We start from the raw sequence: 14,189 nt of genomic DNA, 5'->3' as shown, positions 1-14,189 counted from the left end.
CAAAAGACTTCATTTTCGCTTGTGCTTCCTTCTGCTGGAAAGATAGAGTGCTTCTGTAGGCACATATAACTCCAGCTCCCCAAAGCAATGAAGCATTCAACTATAGCTGCTACTCCGCTCTGCGCTTGCTGCTGCACTCCTGAAGCCACCGAGTTACGTGGGAGCATGTCTCTCTGCACTGAGCTGTCGTGTTTGGGTGGCAGATGCGTGGGAATGGGAGCTTCTGGTTCTGCTTTTATAGATGGATCCTTAGTGTTACTGCTGCCCACTTTCTCATCATCTTCCTTGCAGTTTTGTGTGTTGCTACATGTTTGGGACATTTTTTATGAAATACAAGCTCAGGTTCTGCCCTTCTCACCCTTAGAAAGTGCCTCGCTTCAGATGAGCAGGCAGTTTGTGCTGGAACTGTCATGAGAGGGAAGTGTTCAATACCCATCTCTGCTTTTCCACTTCAGGCTACCAAAGAGAGCTGCTTTTCCAGAGGGATGATGGCTCGTTTAGTGCCTTTGGAAATGAAGATCCCTCTGGGAGCACGTGGTAAGTAGTTCTGCCAGATTCACTGTAGAATTTGAGTATTTTAGATACTTTCCCTGCAACTAAAATTTTTTTGTGAAGCTGGTAAAAATTTCCAGTTGTATTAGCCTTCTGCCTGGTTTTCATTAGGTGTTTAGGCCAACTCTAAGGTCATCCCACTGAATAACGTGCTGTCAAAGCCATTATTAGGGCAAGACTTCTTCATTTCACAAAAGATGAATGATGAATTATTTTAGCCAGGGGACTAGCTTGGTCTGAAAATTTTTGTGTTGCTTTCCTCAAAGGAATGAAGAATAATAATTAAATGACTTACTCTTGCAGTTGACTGAAACCATTTAGGGCTATGTGATCATCATTGCTTCAAACAGATTTTCAGTTCTTTCCGTACTGGAGGCTGAAGGCTGATTGAGGCATTTCCTAGGGGGTGAACAGTTAGTGGTGGTAAAAATCTTTCATACTTACCTTGCACATACCTCCTTTTTTTGAGACTGTAAATACAGCTGAAAAAGCCTTCCAAGTGCTGAATGTTACCCTGAGAAGCATAGAGAGCACCGTAGTGGAAGCTAGGCAGATGGCAAAGAGACAAGTTCTAGCTCTTTGTTCAGCTAACCGGTGTCGGTTAGTGTAAATACACTTAAGCGTTTCAGTGCGCACTTCTGACTTTAAATAGAACTATCCCGGTTACTGTGCCACTGATTGAGTCACTCCTCCTGGAGTCGTTGAGCGTCTTTGGTTGACATCAGCAGGGTTTGCCTTTGACTCAGAACTGATGGATTGGAAAATGAAGATAATTTATTTGTACTGGCAACTGTGGTACTTAAATAGTGCAGTGACAGGTTACGTGAATACATGTTTGGCAAAGAAGGGAGTCAAAGCAGGATTTGGCATTGTTAATAATAAGATAAAAAAGGCTGTTTCAATGGTATCGTTACAGGAATGATCATGATAATTAACATCATGCTCATAACTACGTTACTTTGTAAACTGATTTTTGCCGCTTTAGCCTAGCAGCAGAAGGCAGGAGAGCAACATTTGAATAAAGATGTACATGTGCTGGCAGACTTGGAGTCTATACTCTGTATTTGTTTTTTAAACATAACAGCTGTTAAAGGGGTGATCTTTAGGAACAAGGACATAACCTCATTTTTTTGAGGGTTAAGCTTAATCTACTTGCTTGTCTGGGTGAGGCATATATTTTCCTCTGTGCTTGGGAGATGTGTGTAGAACATGTAGTATGCATCACTGTATTCTTATATCATCTTAAACAGAAAAAGCTGTAATACGTTGCTAATTTTGTGATACTTACTTAATCTTTTCCCCAAGGTTATCAGCTTTTGTATTAAGATGTTTCCTTCAAGCTCGTCCATTCATAGATATTGACCAAGACGTACTTGTGGATACAGCTAAATGGATTGTCCGGCATCAGAAATTAAATGGAGAATTTAATGAGCCTGGGAAAGTGTTACACAGTGATCTTCAAGGAGGTGCCAATAATCCAGTCACTCTCACAGCTTATATCATGTCATCCCTCCTAGGATTCCCAGATAAACAGGTAATGGAATTCATAAATAGAATTCCTTGTTACTGAAATGCTTCATAAATTGTCAGAGTACCTGGAAAACGCTTGGTAGTTTAAGGCAATAGAGGGACATCTGAACAGAGACAAAATTTGACCTGATTTTGTTCAACTTCCCTTATCTACCAGAGACAATATAAAGTTGTGCTGTTAGACCCTTCAATTTTATGTGCCTTTGTAAAAATCTAAAGGCAGTTGCTTTTAGCAAGAACATTGTCATGGCTTTAGTCCAAGAACTTACAAAGAAATTTATGGTGGGAACTATCCTTAGGATGTTAAGTCATTCCAGTTGATTTAATTAAGATTACTCACGTTCATAAAGGACAGTGCCAGATCAAAAGGCTTGCCTTTGAGATTTGTGCCTGTGACTCTGGAAGAGATTTTCAGTATTTCTTTGTTGTTTGGTGATAGTAATGTTTCTGTTTCTGTACAAATTTTTCTTTTAAATTTTAATATTTCAATATATATATTTATTTACTGTACTTTCCTCATTATGCTCTTTGTTTCCAGCATGCTTATGTCATCAAGAGTGCTACAAACTTTCTAGAAGATAAACTAGAAGAAGGCATTTCGGATAATTACACTTTGGCACTTGTTACATATGCGTTGTCCTGGGCAAAAAGTACAAAAGCAAAGGAGGCCCTGAATTTACTGAACCAGAGAGCAGAACACCAAGGTATTGCACAACTATCTTATACAGTTGTATAGATGGATTTTTGTCAAATTTAAAACCACCTATCATATATCTACAACTTGGTATAGAATTAGAGATGAAGAGAACCCTTTTGAATTCAAATGTTTTGAGTATGATACAGAGAATAAGTGGAGAACTTCCAAGACAGCCGTAATGAAAAGTGTCCGTAAATGAATGACAATTCACAACAAAGCTAGGCCTTTCAGTCTCAGTCACCGTGTTCCTGATGGGAGTACCATGATGCTGTTGAAGAACATGACTTGTCAAGTTTTCCTGTGGTGTTATGTGCAACTGTAAGATCAGCCTGGTTAAAGAGAGGTGGATGAGGTTAGCTATTCCAAAGTGGTTTGAGTAGATCAGGAGGGTGTTGGGAGGCAACTAGTTAAAATCAGTATTGTAATGAAGAACTGAAAGATTGGACTTTCTGTAAGACAGTGCAGAGGTCTGTTGCATTTCCTGTAGGAAATCTCTCATTATAATTGTCTCATTATATTTAAATTCTGAGTTCAGCATGACTCAGCTTTTTCCCCTGTTCTGGGGAAAGGACAGGCTATATGGAGTATAAGAAATGGAAGGTTTTTTTGGCTCATAATAGTAACTGTCCTCTTGAAAAATCTGAAGGGATTAATGTTGTAGCCTAGAAATGGAGCCTTCTGGGTGTCCCTCTGTGTTTACCGAGTTAGGTCTTTCAGACAGTCACTTTTGATAAGGGAGGAAGTCACTTTTTTAGAAGACTTGACTCAAGAATGAGCCTAGTGAGCAGCTGTGCTGCTCAAGATGCTAGTCTGGAAGAGAAAGTAGCACCCCAGCAATGAGGTGGCCTTTTCACAAGGGCCCCTTTATGTGAGCACTTCGGACTGATGACAAAAGGATCAATGTAAAGTTCACTGAAATCAATGGGAGTGACTATTTGGAGTCCAGCTTTTTTTGTAGCTGAGTTCAGCCACTGCTGATGAAGTGCTTCAGTCAGTCCTTTACAGGACATGTGCCTAAACATTAACACTTTTAAAGAAGCTTGCTAGATCCCATATGTAGACATTAATTAAGAGATTTCCCTTTCCCAGGAAAGTCTTTCCCAGAAGTTCAAAGACTTCAGTTTGTGGATCTGAGGTTATTGTTGGTTCCTTTTGCAGGAGAATTTCGTTTCTGGATAACACCTGCTTCTGAAATTTCTGATTCATGGCAGCCACGGTCCATCGATATTGAACTTGCAGCATATGCTCTGCTCTCACACTTTCATCAAGACAGATTAGCAGAGGGCATCCCTATTATGAAATGGTTAAGTCAGCAAAGAAATCACCTTGGGGGATTTTCTTCTACTCAGGTAATAGCTTGTCTCGAGGAGTTTCATTATACTTTCTAAATAAGCACTATATATTTAATACAAAAAAAAAAAAAAAAGGAAAAAAAAAAAGAAAAAGAGACCATTTGGTTTTTTTACGTGATAATTACTGAATTTTGTTTTGCTGTAACAGCCTCTGTTATGTGCAAGCTTGCATTCTTTATGTTATTAGCATCTTAAACCTGGACTACCAATTTTAGTATATTGGCATGTGTAATAAAAAACAGAATTAGAGGGTCACCTTGGTTGTATAAAATATAACAGAAAATCTTAAATTAAGAAGAAGAAGTGATGCCAGTGGAAAAATAATTAATCAGATTTTCCAAGCAAGTATGATAAATATCTCTGCTTACTTTCTTCCCAAGGAGAGGAACCTCTTTCTATTCTTTCCATATGTGGGTCCTTAAACTCCTGAAAGGCTATTAACTAAGATAATAAAGGGGAGTAGGTTTTAGAGAAACAGCTCATCCTAGTGCCTTTGTTGGCAGTTGGTCTTAACTTAATAATGTACTTTGTCCTCATTATTGCATAGATTTTTGATGGGCCATGAAATTTGGAAGATCTTCATTATCTCCAGGAGGTTTCCATGTTCTTGAAACCACATCTTGTAAGCTGTGCCGGCATCCAGAAAATGTGTATAGTCCTTTGGATTGCATTAGTTTAAACTAGCTTTTAAATTAACTGCAAATGCTGGTCACAGTAAAATGTCACATTTCATTGTGCTGCCTAGTACCAAGCTGTACAGGCCATCCTTCATTATTTTCAAACGTTTGTTCATATTAATTGAAATTAGTTCTACTAAATAAAATGCAATTTAAGAACCAGCTTAGTTGCCCAGAGGTTCTAGTATTTTCCTGATGCATTAATCCTTGCTTATTATTTGAAGAGGCTGATTGAAGCACTAAATGAGTTGAAAAAGCTTTTCTGTATTCTTCAGAAACAATTTTTACTGGTAAAGTTTGAAAATCCAGCAGCGTACCATTTACCCTTGAGGGTGAAGTTGAGAAATGAATTTAATCCTTTTGTTCTTCTATGGTCTAAGCTATTTTGATTTCAGAATTACTACAGTGTCTCTCCAGATGCCTTCTTTTAATTTATGGAAATGACTCCATACTTTTCGTTAACTTCTAAGATTGCTTAAAAAAAAAATATTTGAAGTGTTTCCTTCCATGAGTTTATTGCATTAGAAACTTAATATATTTTTAAACAGTAAGTAGGGAAGTAATCTGTTGCATGTGTGATGTTTTGTAAATTAGGATAACTTCTTGCAATTTGTATACATGGTATAGTTTACTCTTGATTTGCAATCAGTATATTTTGCTTTATAATACTTTCAATGTTTGGGCATAAAATGTACATGTTTCATATATATAGGAATACAATTCACACAAAAAGTAGCATATATATGAATGTAGTTTTAAAGGGTAGGAAAGAGTAGCAAATTCTGCAAAGACTGTGTTGCTGGGCAAGAGGGGTGGGCCTGTGAGTCTGGCTTGAGACCGTATTTCCTAACTTTTCAGGTTGTGTATTTGACACAGCATTGTCATACTGAGCTGTGTACCTTATGTTTCAGATGTGAATATGTCCTGGTGAAAAGTCTTGGGTATGCCTCCTGCTTTAGAGCATGCCAAGGGGAACATTTATCTTCTCTGCAGGTGGTTCTTTGCCTTCTTGTTTTTCACCTGTGTTTCTGGGAGTCTTTTGAGCCTAGGATGTGGAAGAGCTCTGAAGTCGTGTTCAGCAATGTCAGATAGCATTTCTAGATATTTTGAACTCTGAATTTAGGGTGAGAAATGTAAATGTGAGAAATGTAATTGTAAGGACTTGGAAAAAGCGCTTCACAGTATTCCTTGGTTTTCACAGCTTAGGTAAGGGCAAGCGTATTTCTGCTTTCAGTTGATTAAGATCAGATTCTCCAACAAGATCTTAGAGCCCCTTAGGTCTGTAAGATAGATCAGACATACAGATCTGATAGGTCACTGTAGTTTCATTCCCTTCAGTGTGAAAGAAGTTTTTTCAGTTTGGGCTTCCAAGCTGTGTATCTTCATCACAAACTGACATGTGAGTGGGCTGAGTAAGGGCAGAGTCATTCAGATGCAAAGAAGTACTTGAAGATACTATTTCAGGGTAAATATTAGCCTCCTACTGAAAAAGTCAGCCACTTACTCCAGACTATTGAATGTTTTTGTAGCCCATTAGTTGTATCTTCATTCACACCATGTTAAGCACTGGAGTTGGGATCTCAGCTGTAGTGGTTCAGCGCACCAGCAACTTTGGCACTGCTGCTAATCAGCTGATCTTTCTGGATTTTAAGAAATCAGTGAAGCAGGTCATCTCAGACAAGGATGGGGCATGGGAAGGAGAGTGGTTTCTAATCGTTTAGAGTGAATAGGCAGCACATAGTGGCACCTTAAGGTATGGCACAATCACCATGTCATAGCTCATCAAAGCTTCTGTTATGTTAGCATTTTGTTACTAGAAGTGACCTAAGAATAAACAAACCACCTCTGTATGCTGAGCCTGCAAGCCAATTCCTTCACTGTCACTGGTTAAAAATAGGTGCAAAATGAATTACATAACAGCAAAAATCCCTGAGAAGCGTTAGAGACATAATTTTTTTTTTCTAGAAAACAGTGGATGTTAAAATTATCATTCACTAAACTGTGATGGACCAAATATTCAAAAACTGCCTCTTGTATTCAAAACTTGGAGAGCTAAGCCTGCAATCATACACAAAGAAAAGAAAAAATTACGTATAGATATATGATACTGTGTTTATAAACATATTCTGCAGTGGTTAAACAATTGCACAAAACCTTTAGTTCAAATATAGAGTTTAAAAAATGGGCTGAATACCTTTGAAATTGTTTCCAGGGGTATGATAAAAACTCATTTCAGGCTATTTTTTTAATAAATGTTAATATTTTTTCAGACCTGTAGCTTTTGCTTCAGTGGTCAGGTACCCTGAATAACTCCTGTGCAGTATTGGATATTTAATGCATAGTCACCAAATAAATCTAGAAAGCAGATTGCTTTCCTCATTGGCTTTCTCTTCACTCTTCACATGGTATGTGATTCTGACTGTTGTGTCTACCACCATGTCAGGTCTTCCACATAGCGTGCACAAGAGCAGAACTTCCTTAGCTGGCTCCCAGTTCATTCTCCATTGTATGTCACAGTAGCTAACTTGTCCTGTGTTGCCATCCCTCTTCTGTGCTGGGATCTTTCATACCAGCGGAATCCCAGTGGAGGTGTGGAGGTGGCTGCATGAAGACTCCAGCATAAACAACAAATGGGATAATGCAGGAACTGTGAGGTCCCCGAGGCATGGCCAATGAACAGGAACTTCTCTGTGCAGATGGCTTCTTCAATGCAGGATTTGTTTCTCTCAACAGGACACGGTGGTGGCTCTGCAAGCCTTGAGTCTATTCGCAACTCTCACTACTGCAAGCAAAACAGAAATGGATGTGACAGTGACAGCACCTTCTTTGAAAATGCCAGAAACATTTTCAATTGATACTCAAAACCGTTTTCTGCTTCAGACCAAGGAGGTACTGTAGAAAGCGAGGAATACTTTCGTAAAGTCTAACTGAAAGTACTTTGAAAATACTGTTTTGCTTATCTTTCTTTCAGATTGCCCCTGCACAACCAATGACAATTACAGTGGCAGCGCAAGGAGTAGGATTTGCTGTCTTTCAGGTACACAGTGCAGTTATTCTTGCTAAAAATATGCTCTCTATAAGGAAGGTGTGTTTTGGAGCTTTATCAAACATGCTAATAAGAACAATCTTCTGAAATGTCTCAAATCACTACCAAAGTACTTCACTAATTGAAGAATGCTCTGAACCAAATATTGTGAATGGACATATTCATGTGATTGTTTATGTTTAATGGCCTGGACTTTTTAATACTGCTGGATGATTGACAGTTCTGGGGCACTTCATGGACCATATCGAAACAGCCCTGCCCACCTGCAGAAATGCAGTGTCCATCTGTAAGACAAAGCACTGCAGTGATACATTGGAAGGCACAAAGGTCAGAGTTAAAAAAAAGGCATGTGGACCAGGCAGGAGTGCCTCATTGAGAACCTGTGGTAAAGCATGGTAAGGCACAGATCAGTACAGAACAAGATTACACTGCTAGTTATTAGCATTATTTTCCTTTTATTGAAGCACAATACAACAATGTTGTGAAAGTTAAAAAATAAAAGACTGTTACAGCCAGAATCTCCAGCAATTTTTACACTGTTCTCAAATAGCATGAACGACTGAGTCAAAGGATCCTGCAAACTGCCAGCAGTAATAGATGCTTAGCATCAGCCAGAAGTGGGGGTGTGGTGAGGGATGGAAGGAGGTATAGTGGTCCCCTCTCCGCCTGTCCTGTGAAAGACTCTTTTGGTAGTATGAATTCAAACATCTTTACTTACATTTAAACAAATTAAGCTGGGATCAGCTCATACTCTATTTAGAACTAGGAAACTGTAAACAGCCTTTTCAGGTGCTTGCTCTTTCCTGATAACAGGAAATCTTGTTCTGCCTCCAAGATTTTCTCTAACCCTATGACAAATATAATGTGAGAAGACGACAGTATTGGGTCTGATTTGATATGGCCACTAATGGGTGTCTCTTCCCTGCTGTCCTGTCCATGATAGTGGCTTAGAACCACACAGGTGAAAAAGATGGCTTCTGAAAAGCTATGGGTAGTACAGAAATACTAGCCTCTAAGCATGAGAGACTCATTTTATTTGAAGTATATAGATAAACTCACAATTGCTGAGCGTATCACAAAAGCAGAGAATTCCTACTAGACTCCTTCTAGCTGTACTTGGGAAAACTGAACTTGGGCTGCTTTTAATCATCTCAGAGTTTTATGCCAGGTCAGACTCCATCTCAAGTTCCTTCCAACCTGACCTTCACTTTGGTGTTCTTATGTGTCTGGGAAACAAAAAAGCATGGTGATGGTTGGTAAATATGCTTTTGATAAAAGACCTTTGCGAAGAAACCTTCAGAGCTGCTTATCAGCAGTGAACAGCAGCTAGAGATACGCCTCATTCATTCAGCACCAGTCTGCAAAACCCGCAGTGCCGTAAATCATGACCCATGTTTATTAATTCCCAGAAGTGCAAATGAAGTTTACAGCAAAGTTCAAAAGTTTCAGAGTATAGCTTAGATTCAGACCTGCAGGCCCAGATAGGAATGAACATCTCAGCAGGACTGCATTCACACATCTGTGGTTACAGTGTGTGTGTATGTGGAATGCAACAAAGTAGGGTTCCAGAACAGTTAGGGCTACTTAACCTTAATCGTTGTTGAGAAATTTTCCCTGATATTAAGACAAGTTATTTGCCAGGCAAGCAGATCAAAAACTTTTCAGCAAATTGTTTCTTGCTGGAAGATGCCGATTTGTTAAAATGAATGCCTTTTGTGGAAGCACGTTGGTTCCAATTATGTTTTTGCCAGCAGGAAAATTTCACATCCAAACCAGTGTGTCTGGTGAGGACTGAGCAGAAGTCCTCCACCCAGAATAACCAGTAGTTGACTCCATGGTTAAAGTTCCTGGTTTGTTGTATGAACATACAAATATGCTCCCAAGTAACTGGTGTTCGGAAACCATTGCCAGATTATCTTCTATGCTTAGGTCACTGTGCTGTCGCCTTTTTTCCTGCAGCTTTGAGTCAGAGATGCTGTGACTTGATTCAAAATACTGTACTTAACACTCTGTAGTAGCTTCTCCAAAACCTTTTCTTTGCTCAGGTCGGTTCTTGCCTTCTGCTTCCTTTGGTAGGTCTGGTATTCTGAAAGAGCACTGATGTCATTTGAATGAGATTGATCTTTTTCCCAGATACAAGCTAGATCTAGGTCACATGTAATAAATCAGATAGCATGTGACATTGCGATCACATTCCTTCAGCTGGGTTTCATTGTCTTAGGCCTGCCAAAGTACAGTGGTGAGATTCACTGTTCTGGGATTTGACTTTCTAGCCAAATATGGCGTGTCAAAACAGTAATTCATTTAAATATCACAGAACACAAGATTTGGTCCATTAATGGAAAAGGCTGCTTTCCCAACAGAATGGATTCTTAGAAAAAAACCCACAACCCCACCTTATATCTTGTGAAATCTCACTATCTGTGTGTGCAAGTTGGCAATGCATTCACTCTTGACCCTGCAGGATCACATAAAATGTATTTATTTTGGATAGTATAATTGCAAAAGCAGACGTTTATGTGTAGCTTTATGATCCTGCTGTCAACAGAGTCTCCTAGCTTATCCCTTCATTATGTGAGCACATTCCACGGAAGACCTAAGACACTTTCTCTGCAAGAGGAAAGAAAGAAAGGATGATTGTAGGTTTAGGGTATACGAAAGGCACTTTCCAGAGAAAGGAGTCAAAGAAGCAGTCTTCCCTAGGTGGCCTGCTGAAAGTCATGGAAGAAATACCTCTCTGCTGTCTGCTGGGCTTGGCAAATGCCTCAAAAATTTGGCATGGCCCATGCTTTCTAGAAGGAAGAATACCGCTGAAATCCAGGACTAGCAATGAGGGAGAGGGTTGGAAGGCTCAAGGAGGATGGGTATGGGCAAAGTGGATGGGTGAACGAGATCTCCTTGATCTCTTGGTAGTGTATAGAGAGAGAATGAGGAAAAAACCTGTTACTCATCACTGAGAATCTGACAGTTTTTTCCACTCAGTGTATTTGTACCGGACTTAGGCTGAACGTTAATCAGTGTAATGGTACTGGAAAAGGTACACTGTGAAACGCACACATATTTCTCCATTACAGTTTGAGTGGATACTAAGTAGTCAAAAAGGGGCAGAAAAATATTGGAGATGATTTCACTGAATTCATGCCCTCAGTCAAGCACATTTGTGCTGCTAGTTGAAAAACAAAAAGGATAGGGAAAGAGAAATCGATTAGAGTATTATAAATGAGTCACTTTTTTGAAACCTGGTGCAGTTGATTGGGTCAGATACTGTTAAAAGCATCTGTCTCATGCAGAAAATTAGCTTTTAGTTTTCTCTTCTTGGGCCTCTCACCAGAACTGGTTGCAGCGTGACGAGACTGGACCAGATCTGCCTCTAGCTTTGGCAGCTGCTTCTTAAAAGGGTTAAGAAGAAATGCAGTTGCTTGTTTCATTGATTTAATGCTAGTTTTTGTCCCTACTGGTATAGTAAGAGTGTATAAAGAAGGAGGCTTTAATTTAAACTCTGTTTTGAAAAAGATTTTTCCTTCCTTGTCATGAGAAATCGGGAAGGGAAAGTCAGACTATAACAGCAATAATTTATTCCATGAAAATACTAGCTGATTGACCTGTTCAGTATGTGGTTTCAGACATCCTTCATTGGCAGTAAATTCCCATTCATTAGCTTTTTCTGGCAAAAGTTAAAACAGCTTTGTTTCTGTGATGACATATCATTGAGGCACCGCCAGCTTGTCTTCACCAAAATTTCTGCATGCCTTTAACTGGCAGGCTTTCTAGATTGGCTTCATCCTTGGTACTGCCTTCTCCTGCAGAGTAGTTTTACAGGATAAGTCTTTGCTGTTGCACGATGGTTGTCCTGAATGCCTGTACAGGACTGGCTCTGTATTCATACAGCATGCTAAATTCAGTGATGCAAGGCAGGGCAACAGGAATTGTGTGTGTGGATTGAAAGAAAGAGCATAACTTTCATATCAAGGAATGAAAGATGTAGCAGCAAAAGCAAAAATCAGAAATTAAAGACTCCTGTTTGCACAGACTTGCTAGCCTATAACAGACTTGCTAACCTATAACTTGGACAGCCCCCTGTTATACCTTTAAATTTGGACTGACAGTTTTCCATTAGCTGCCAGAAACTGTTGTGAAGGGACTATGGCTTTCCAGAGGCACTCTCTTCATTCCCTTTATCCCTAGCCAAGCAAAATACATGTTGGGGTCTTGCAAGGGGAGTTATTTGAGCTACTTTCTGGTTTTCTTTTTCTACCAAAATCAAAGAAGATTCCTCCCTCTGCCCTGCCATGTGTTTTATCTTGATGACAAAGGGAACAGATGATGAATATTAGTTTGTATGTGAAAACTGTGCAAACTTACTGTTGGTGAGAATCACAATTTTGCCATGTCAACTATTCTTTGATAGTAAATATTTTCTTAGTTTCTTGTATTCAATTTTGTCATTCTAGGGTTTTGAAAGTTGAGCTTTCTGATTCATCACACTGAAGTGCTGAGTCTGCAACCCATTCTCTTGTCCTCTGTCAGAGGTGGTGTCCCATTTGTGCCACAGCAAAGGGATGCTGCAGTTACCATTAACATCGCATCAGGTGTTAGTTAGCCTGAAGCACATTAGCATGTTTTCTCAAAGTTAAATTTCATTTTTTCTGTCTTTTATGGAGTGTAAGTACAGAAGTAGGCTAGAGCAGATGTGTTGAGGCAACTGATCCTATTCATTATCCTGTATCCCGTAGGGACCAGTAGAGAGAGGATGACCAATGAAGGCTACTAGAACAGGGCAAGCATGAAGCGATATCTCAATGCTATGCCCTCTTGCCTTTCATCAATTTGCTATACGGGGCCTTCCCAATCCACAGTTCATCTCTGTGTGCTTTCTCTGGCTGGGTAGGTGGTTTCTTGGTAGGTTCTTTTTTTCTTCCATAAATATGTAACTTTTAAAGTATTTCTTAACTTTTAACAACCACAGCTTCTTATGGCAAGTAGTTCTGCAGCTAATGGTGTATTGCATGAAGAAGCAGTACCTTTCTCGGCTTGAGTCTGCTGCACGTGTTCTTGTATTTTGATAGAAGGTGTAAGAGTGACTGTGTTGGGTCAGAGCAAAGCTCAGTCTAGCCCAGTGTTCTGTTTTCCACAACAGCCAGAAGTGGATGCTCAGGAGAAAGTATAATAAGATAAATACATGTAATACATTACCTGACTGTCTTCTACCTCGTACCCTGTATTATTTGAGACCTTCAGCTGAAGATAGTTTCTGTGGGCTCAGAAAATTTTGGTTCCATGAAGTTGTCTATTTTGCCCTTGAATGCTTGTACAGTTTAGTATCTACAGCATCTTGTGGGAAGGAATTCCGCAATTTAATCTTGCATTGCATGAAAAACTGTTTTCTATTCATTCATCTTTCCCAATGCAGGTCATTAGTCTATAGACCTTTACTGTGTCCTTCTTCCAACTTCACTGTTTACGTCTGAATTTTCATCTAATTTACCATTTCTTAAATGGTTAACAGATCCAGTAGTAATCAGTTCAAACCCCATTATTATGTACGTAAAATTTCTTTCATTCTGCAACTCTTTGCAGTAATCTTGTCTTTGCTACCTCAAATAAATTGGTATAATCAGCAAACTTTATTAGATCAGGATTCACCCTATTTTCTGCATCCTGTATAGATACATTTAATGGTCACCCTTGTCATCCTCTAGTCTGGTACTAAGGCAGTTTTAAAGAAACACTGCAGGTAATAATTCAGCTGTTTCTTTACCTCATCAAATTCAGTTCTGTAGGCAGTACAGCCTGGTTTTTTACTGCATAATATTCTGTCATGGCTGGTAATGTGAGAGTGCTGATTGGTGGGCTCTATTCCAGCTGCAGCATTTCTGCTTTGGCTCTTGACAATTTTATAGGATATTGAGATAATCAGGCTATCTCCTAATTATTCAGACCTCTTTTAAGGGCTTCTGATTTTGCCACTCTTCTACAACCGTTTCAAGGATCTTATGCACGTCTACACTAGAAGAATTGGAAACTCTTCAAACTGTGCCTAGCAGATGAGCTTATTTTATATTAATGTCACTGTCCTGCACTGGACATCCTGCCATACTTCTTGGCTCGCTTAGCAGAGCTTGGCATTGTTGAGCACAGGGAGTGAGAGCTCTGTCCTTGGGGTGGACTGAAGACCGTAGCTTTGTCTTTGCACAGATGAACAAGGTGATGAAACTGCTTACTTAACTGCAAGGAAACTGTTGTTCTGAGCTTGGAGTACCGTGCTATTCCTCATCTGTTTTGTGTGTATGAATGCTGTGAAATGAAGACTGAAGACAAATTCTGTACATATGCTA

General features: G+C 39.5%; 1 protein-coding gene across 1 annotated transcript in view; it reads left to right on the top strand.

The window, feature by feature from the left end:
- Positions 1-14,189, top strand: part of CD109 (CD109 molecule) — an 83,533-nt gene that overhangs the window by 56,201 nt on the left and 13,143 nt on the right. The window contains exons 24-29 of the mRNA XM_056344387.1: positions 456-537; positions 1,858-2,086; positions 2,621-2,786; positions 3,938-4,128; positions 7,542-7,697; positions 7,780-7,845. Coding sequence (XP_056200362.1) covers positions 456-537; positions 1,858-2,086; positions 2,621-2,786; positions 3,938-4,128; positions 7,542-7,697; positions 7,780-7,845 — 890 coding nt within the window. The remainder of the gene's footprint in view (positions 1-455; positions 538-1,857; positions 2,087-2,620; positions 2,787-3,937; positions 4,129-7,541; positions 7,698-7,779; positions 7,846-14,189) is intronic.

The sequence above is a fragment of the Falco biarmicus genome, chromosome 6 (assembly GCF_023638135.1).
Source record: "Falco biarmicus isolate bFalBia1 chromosome 6, bFalBia1.pri, whole genome shotgun sequence".
In the NCBI taxonomy this organism is placed as follows: domain Eukaryota; kingdom Metazoa; phylum Chordata; class Aves; order Falconiformes; family Falconidae; genus Falco; species Falco biarmicus.
This window is presented reverse-complemented; position numbering and strand designations above follow the sequence as displayed.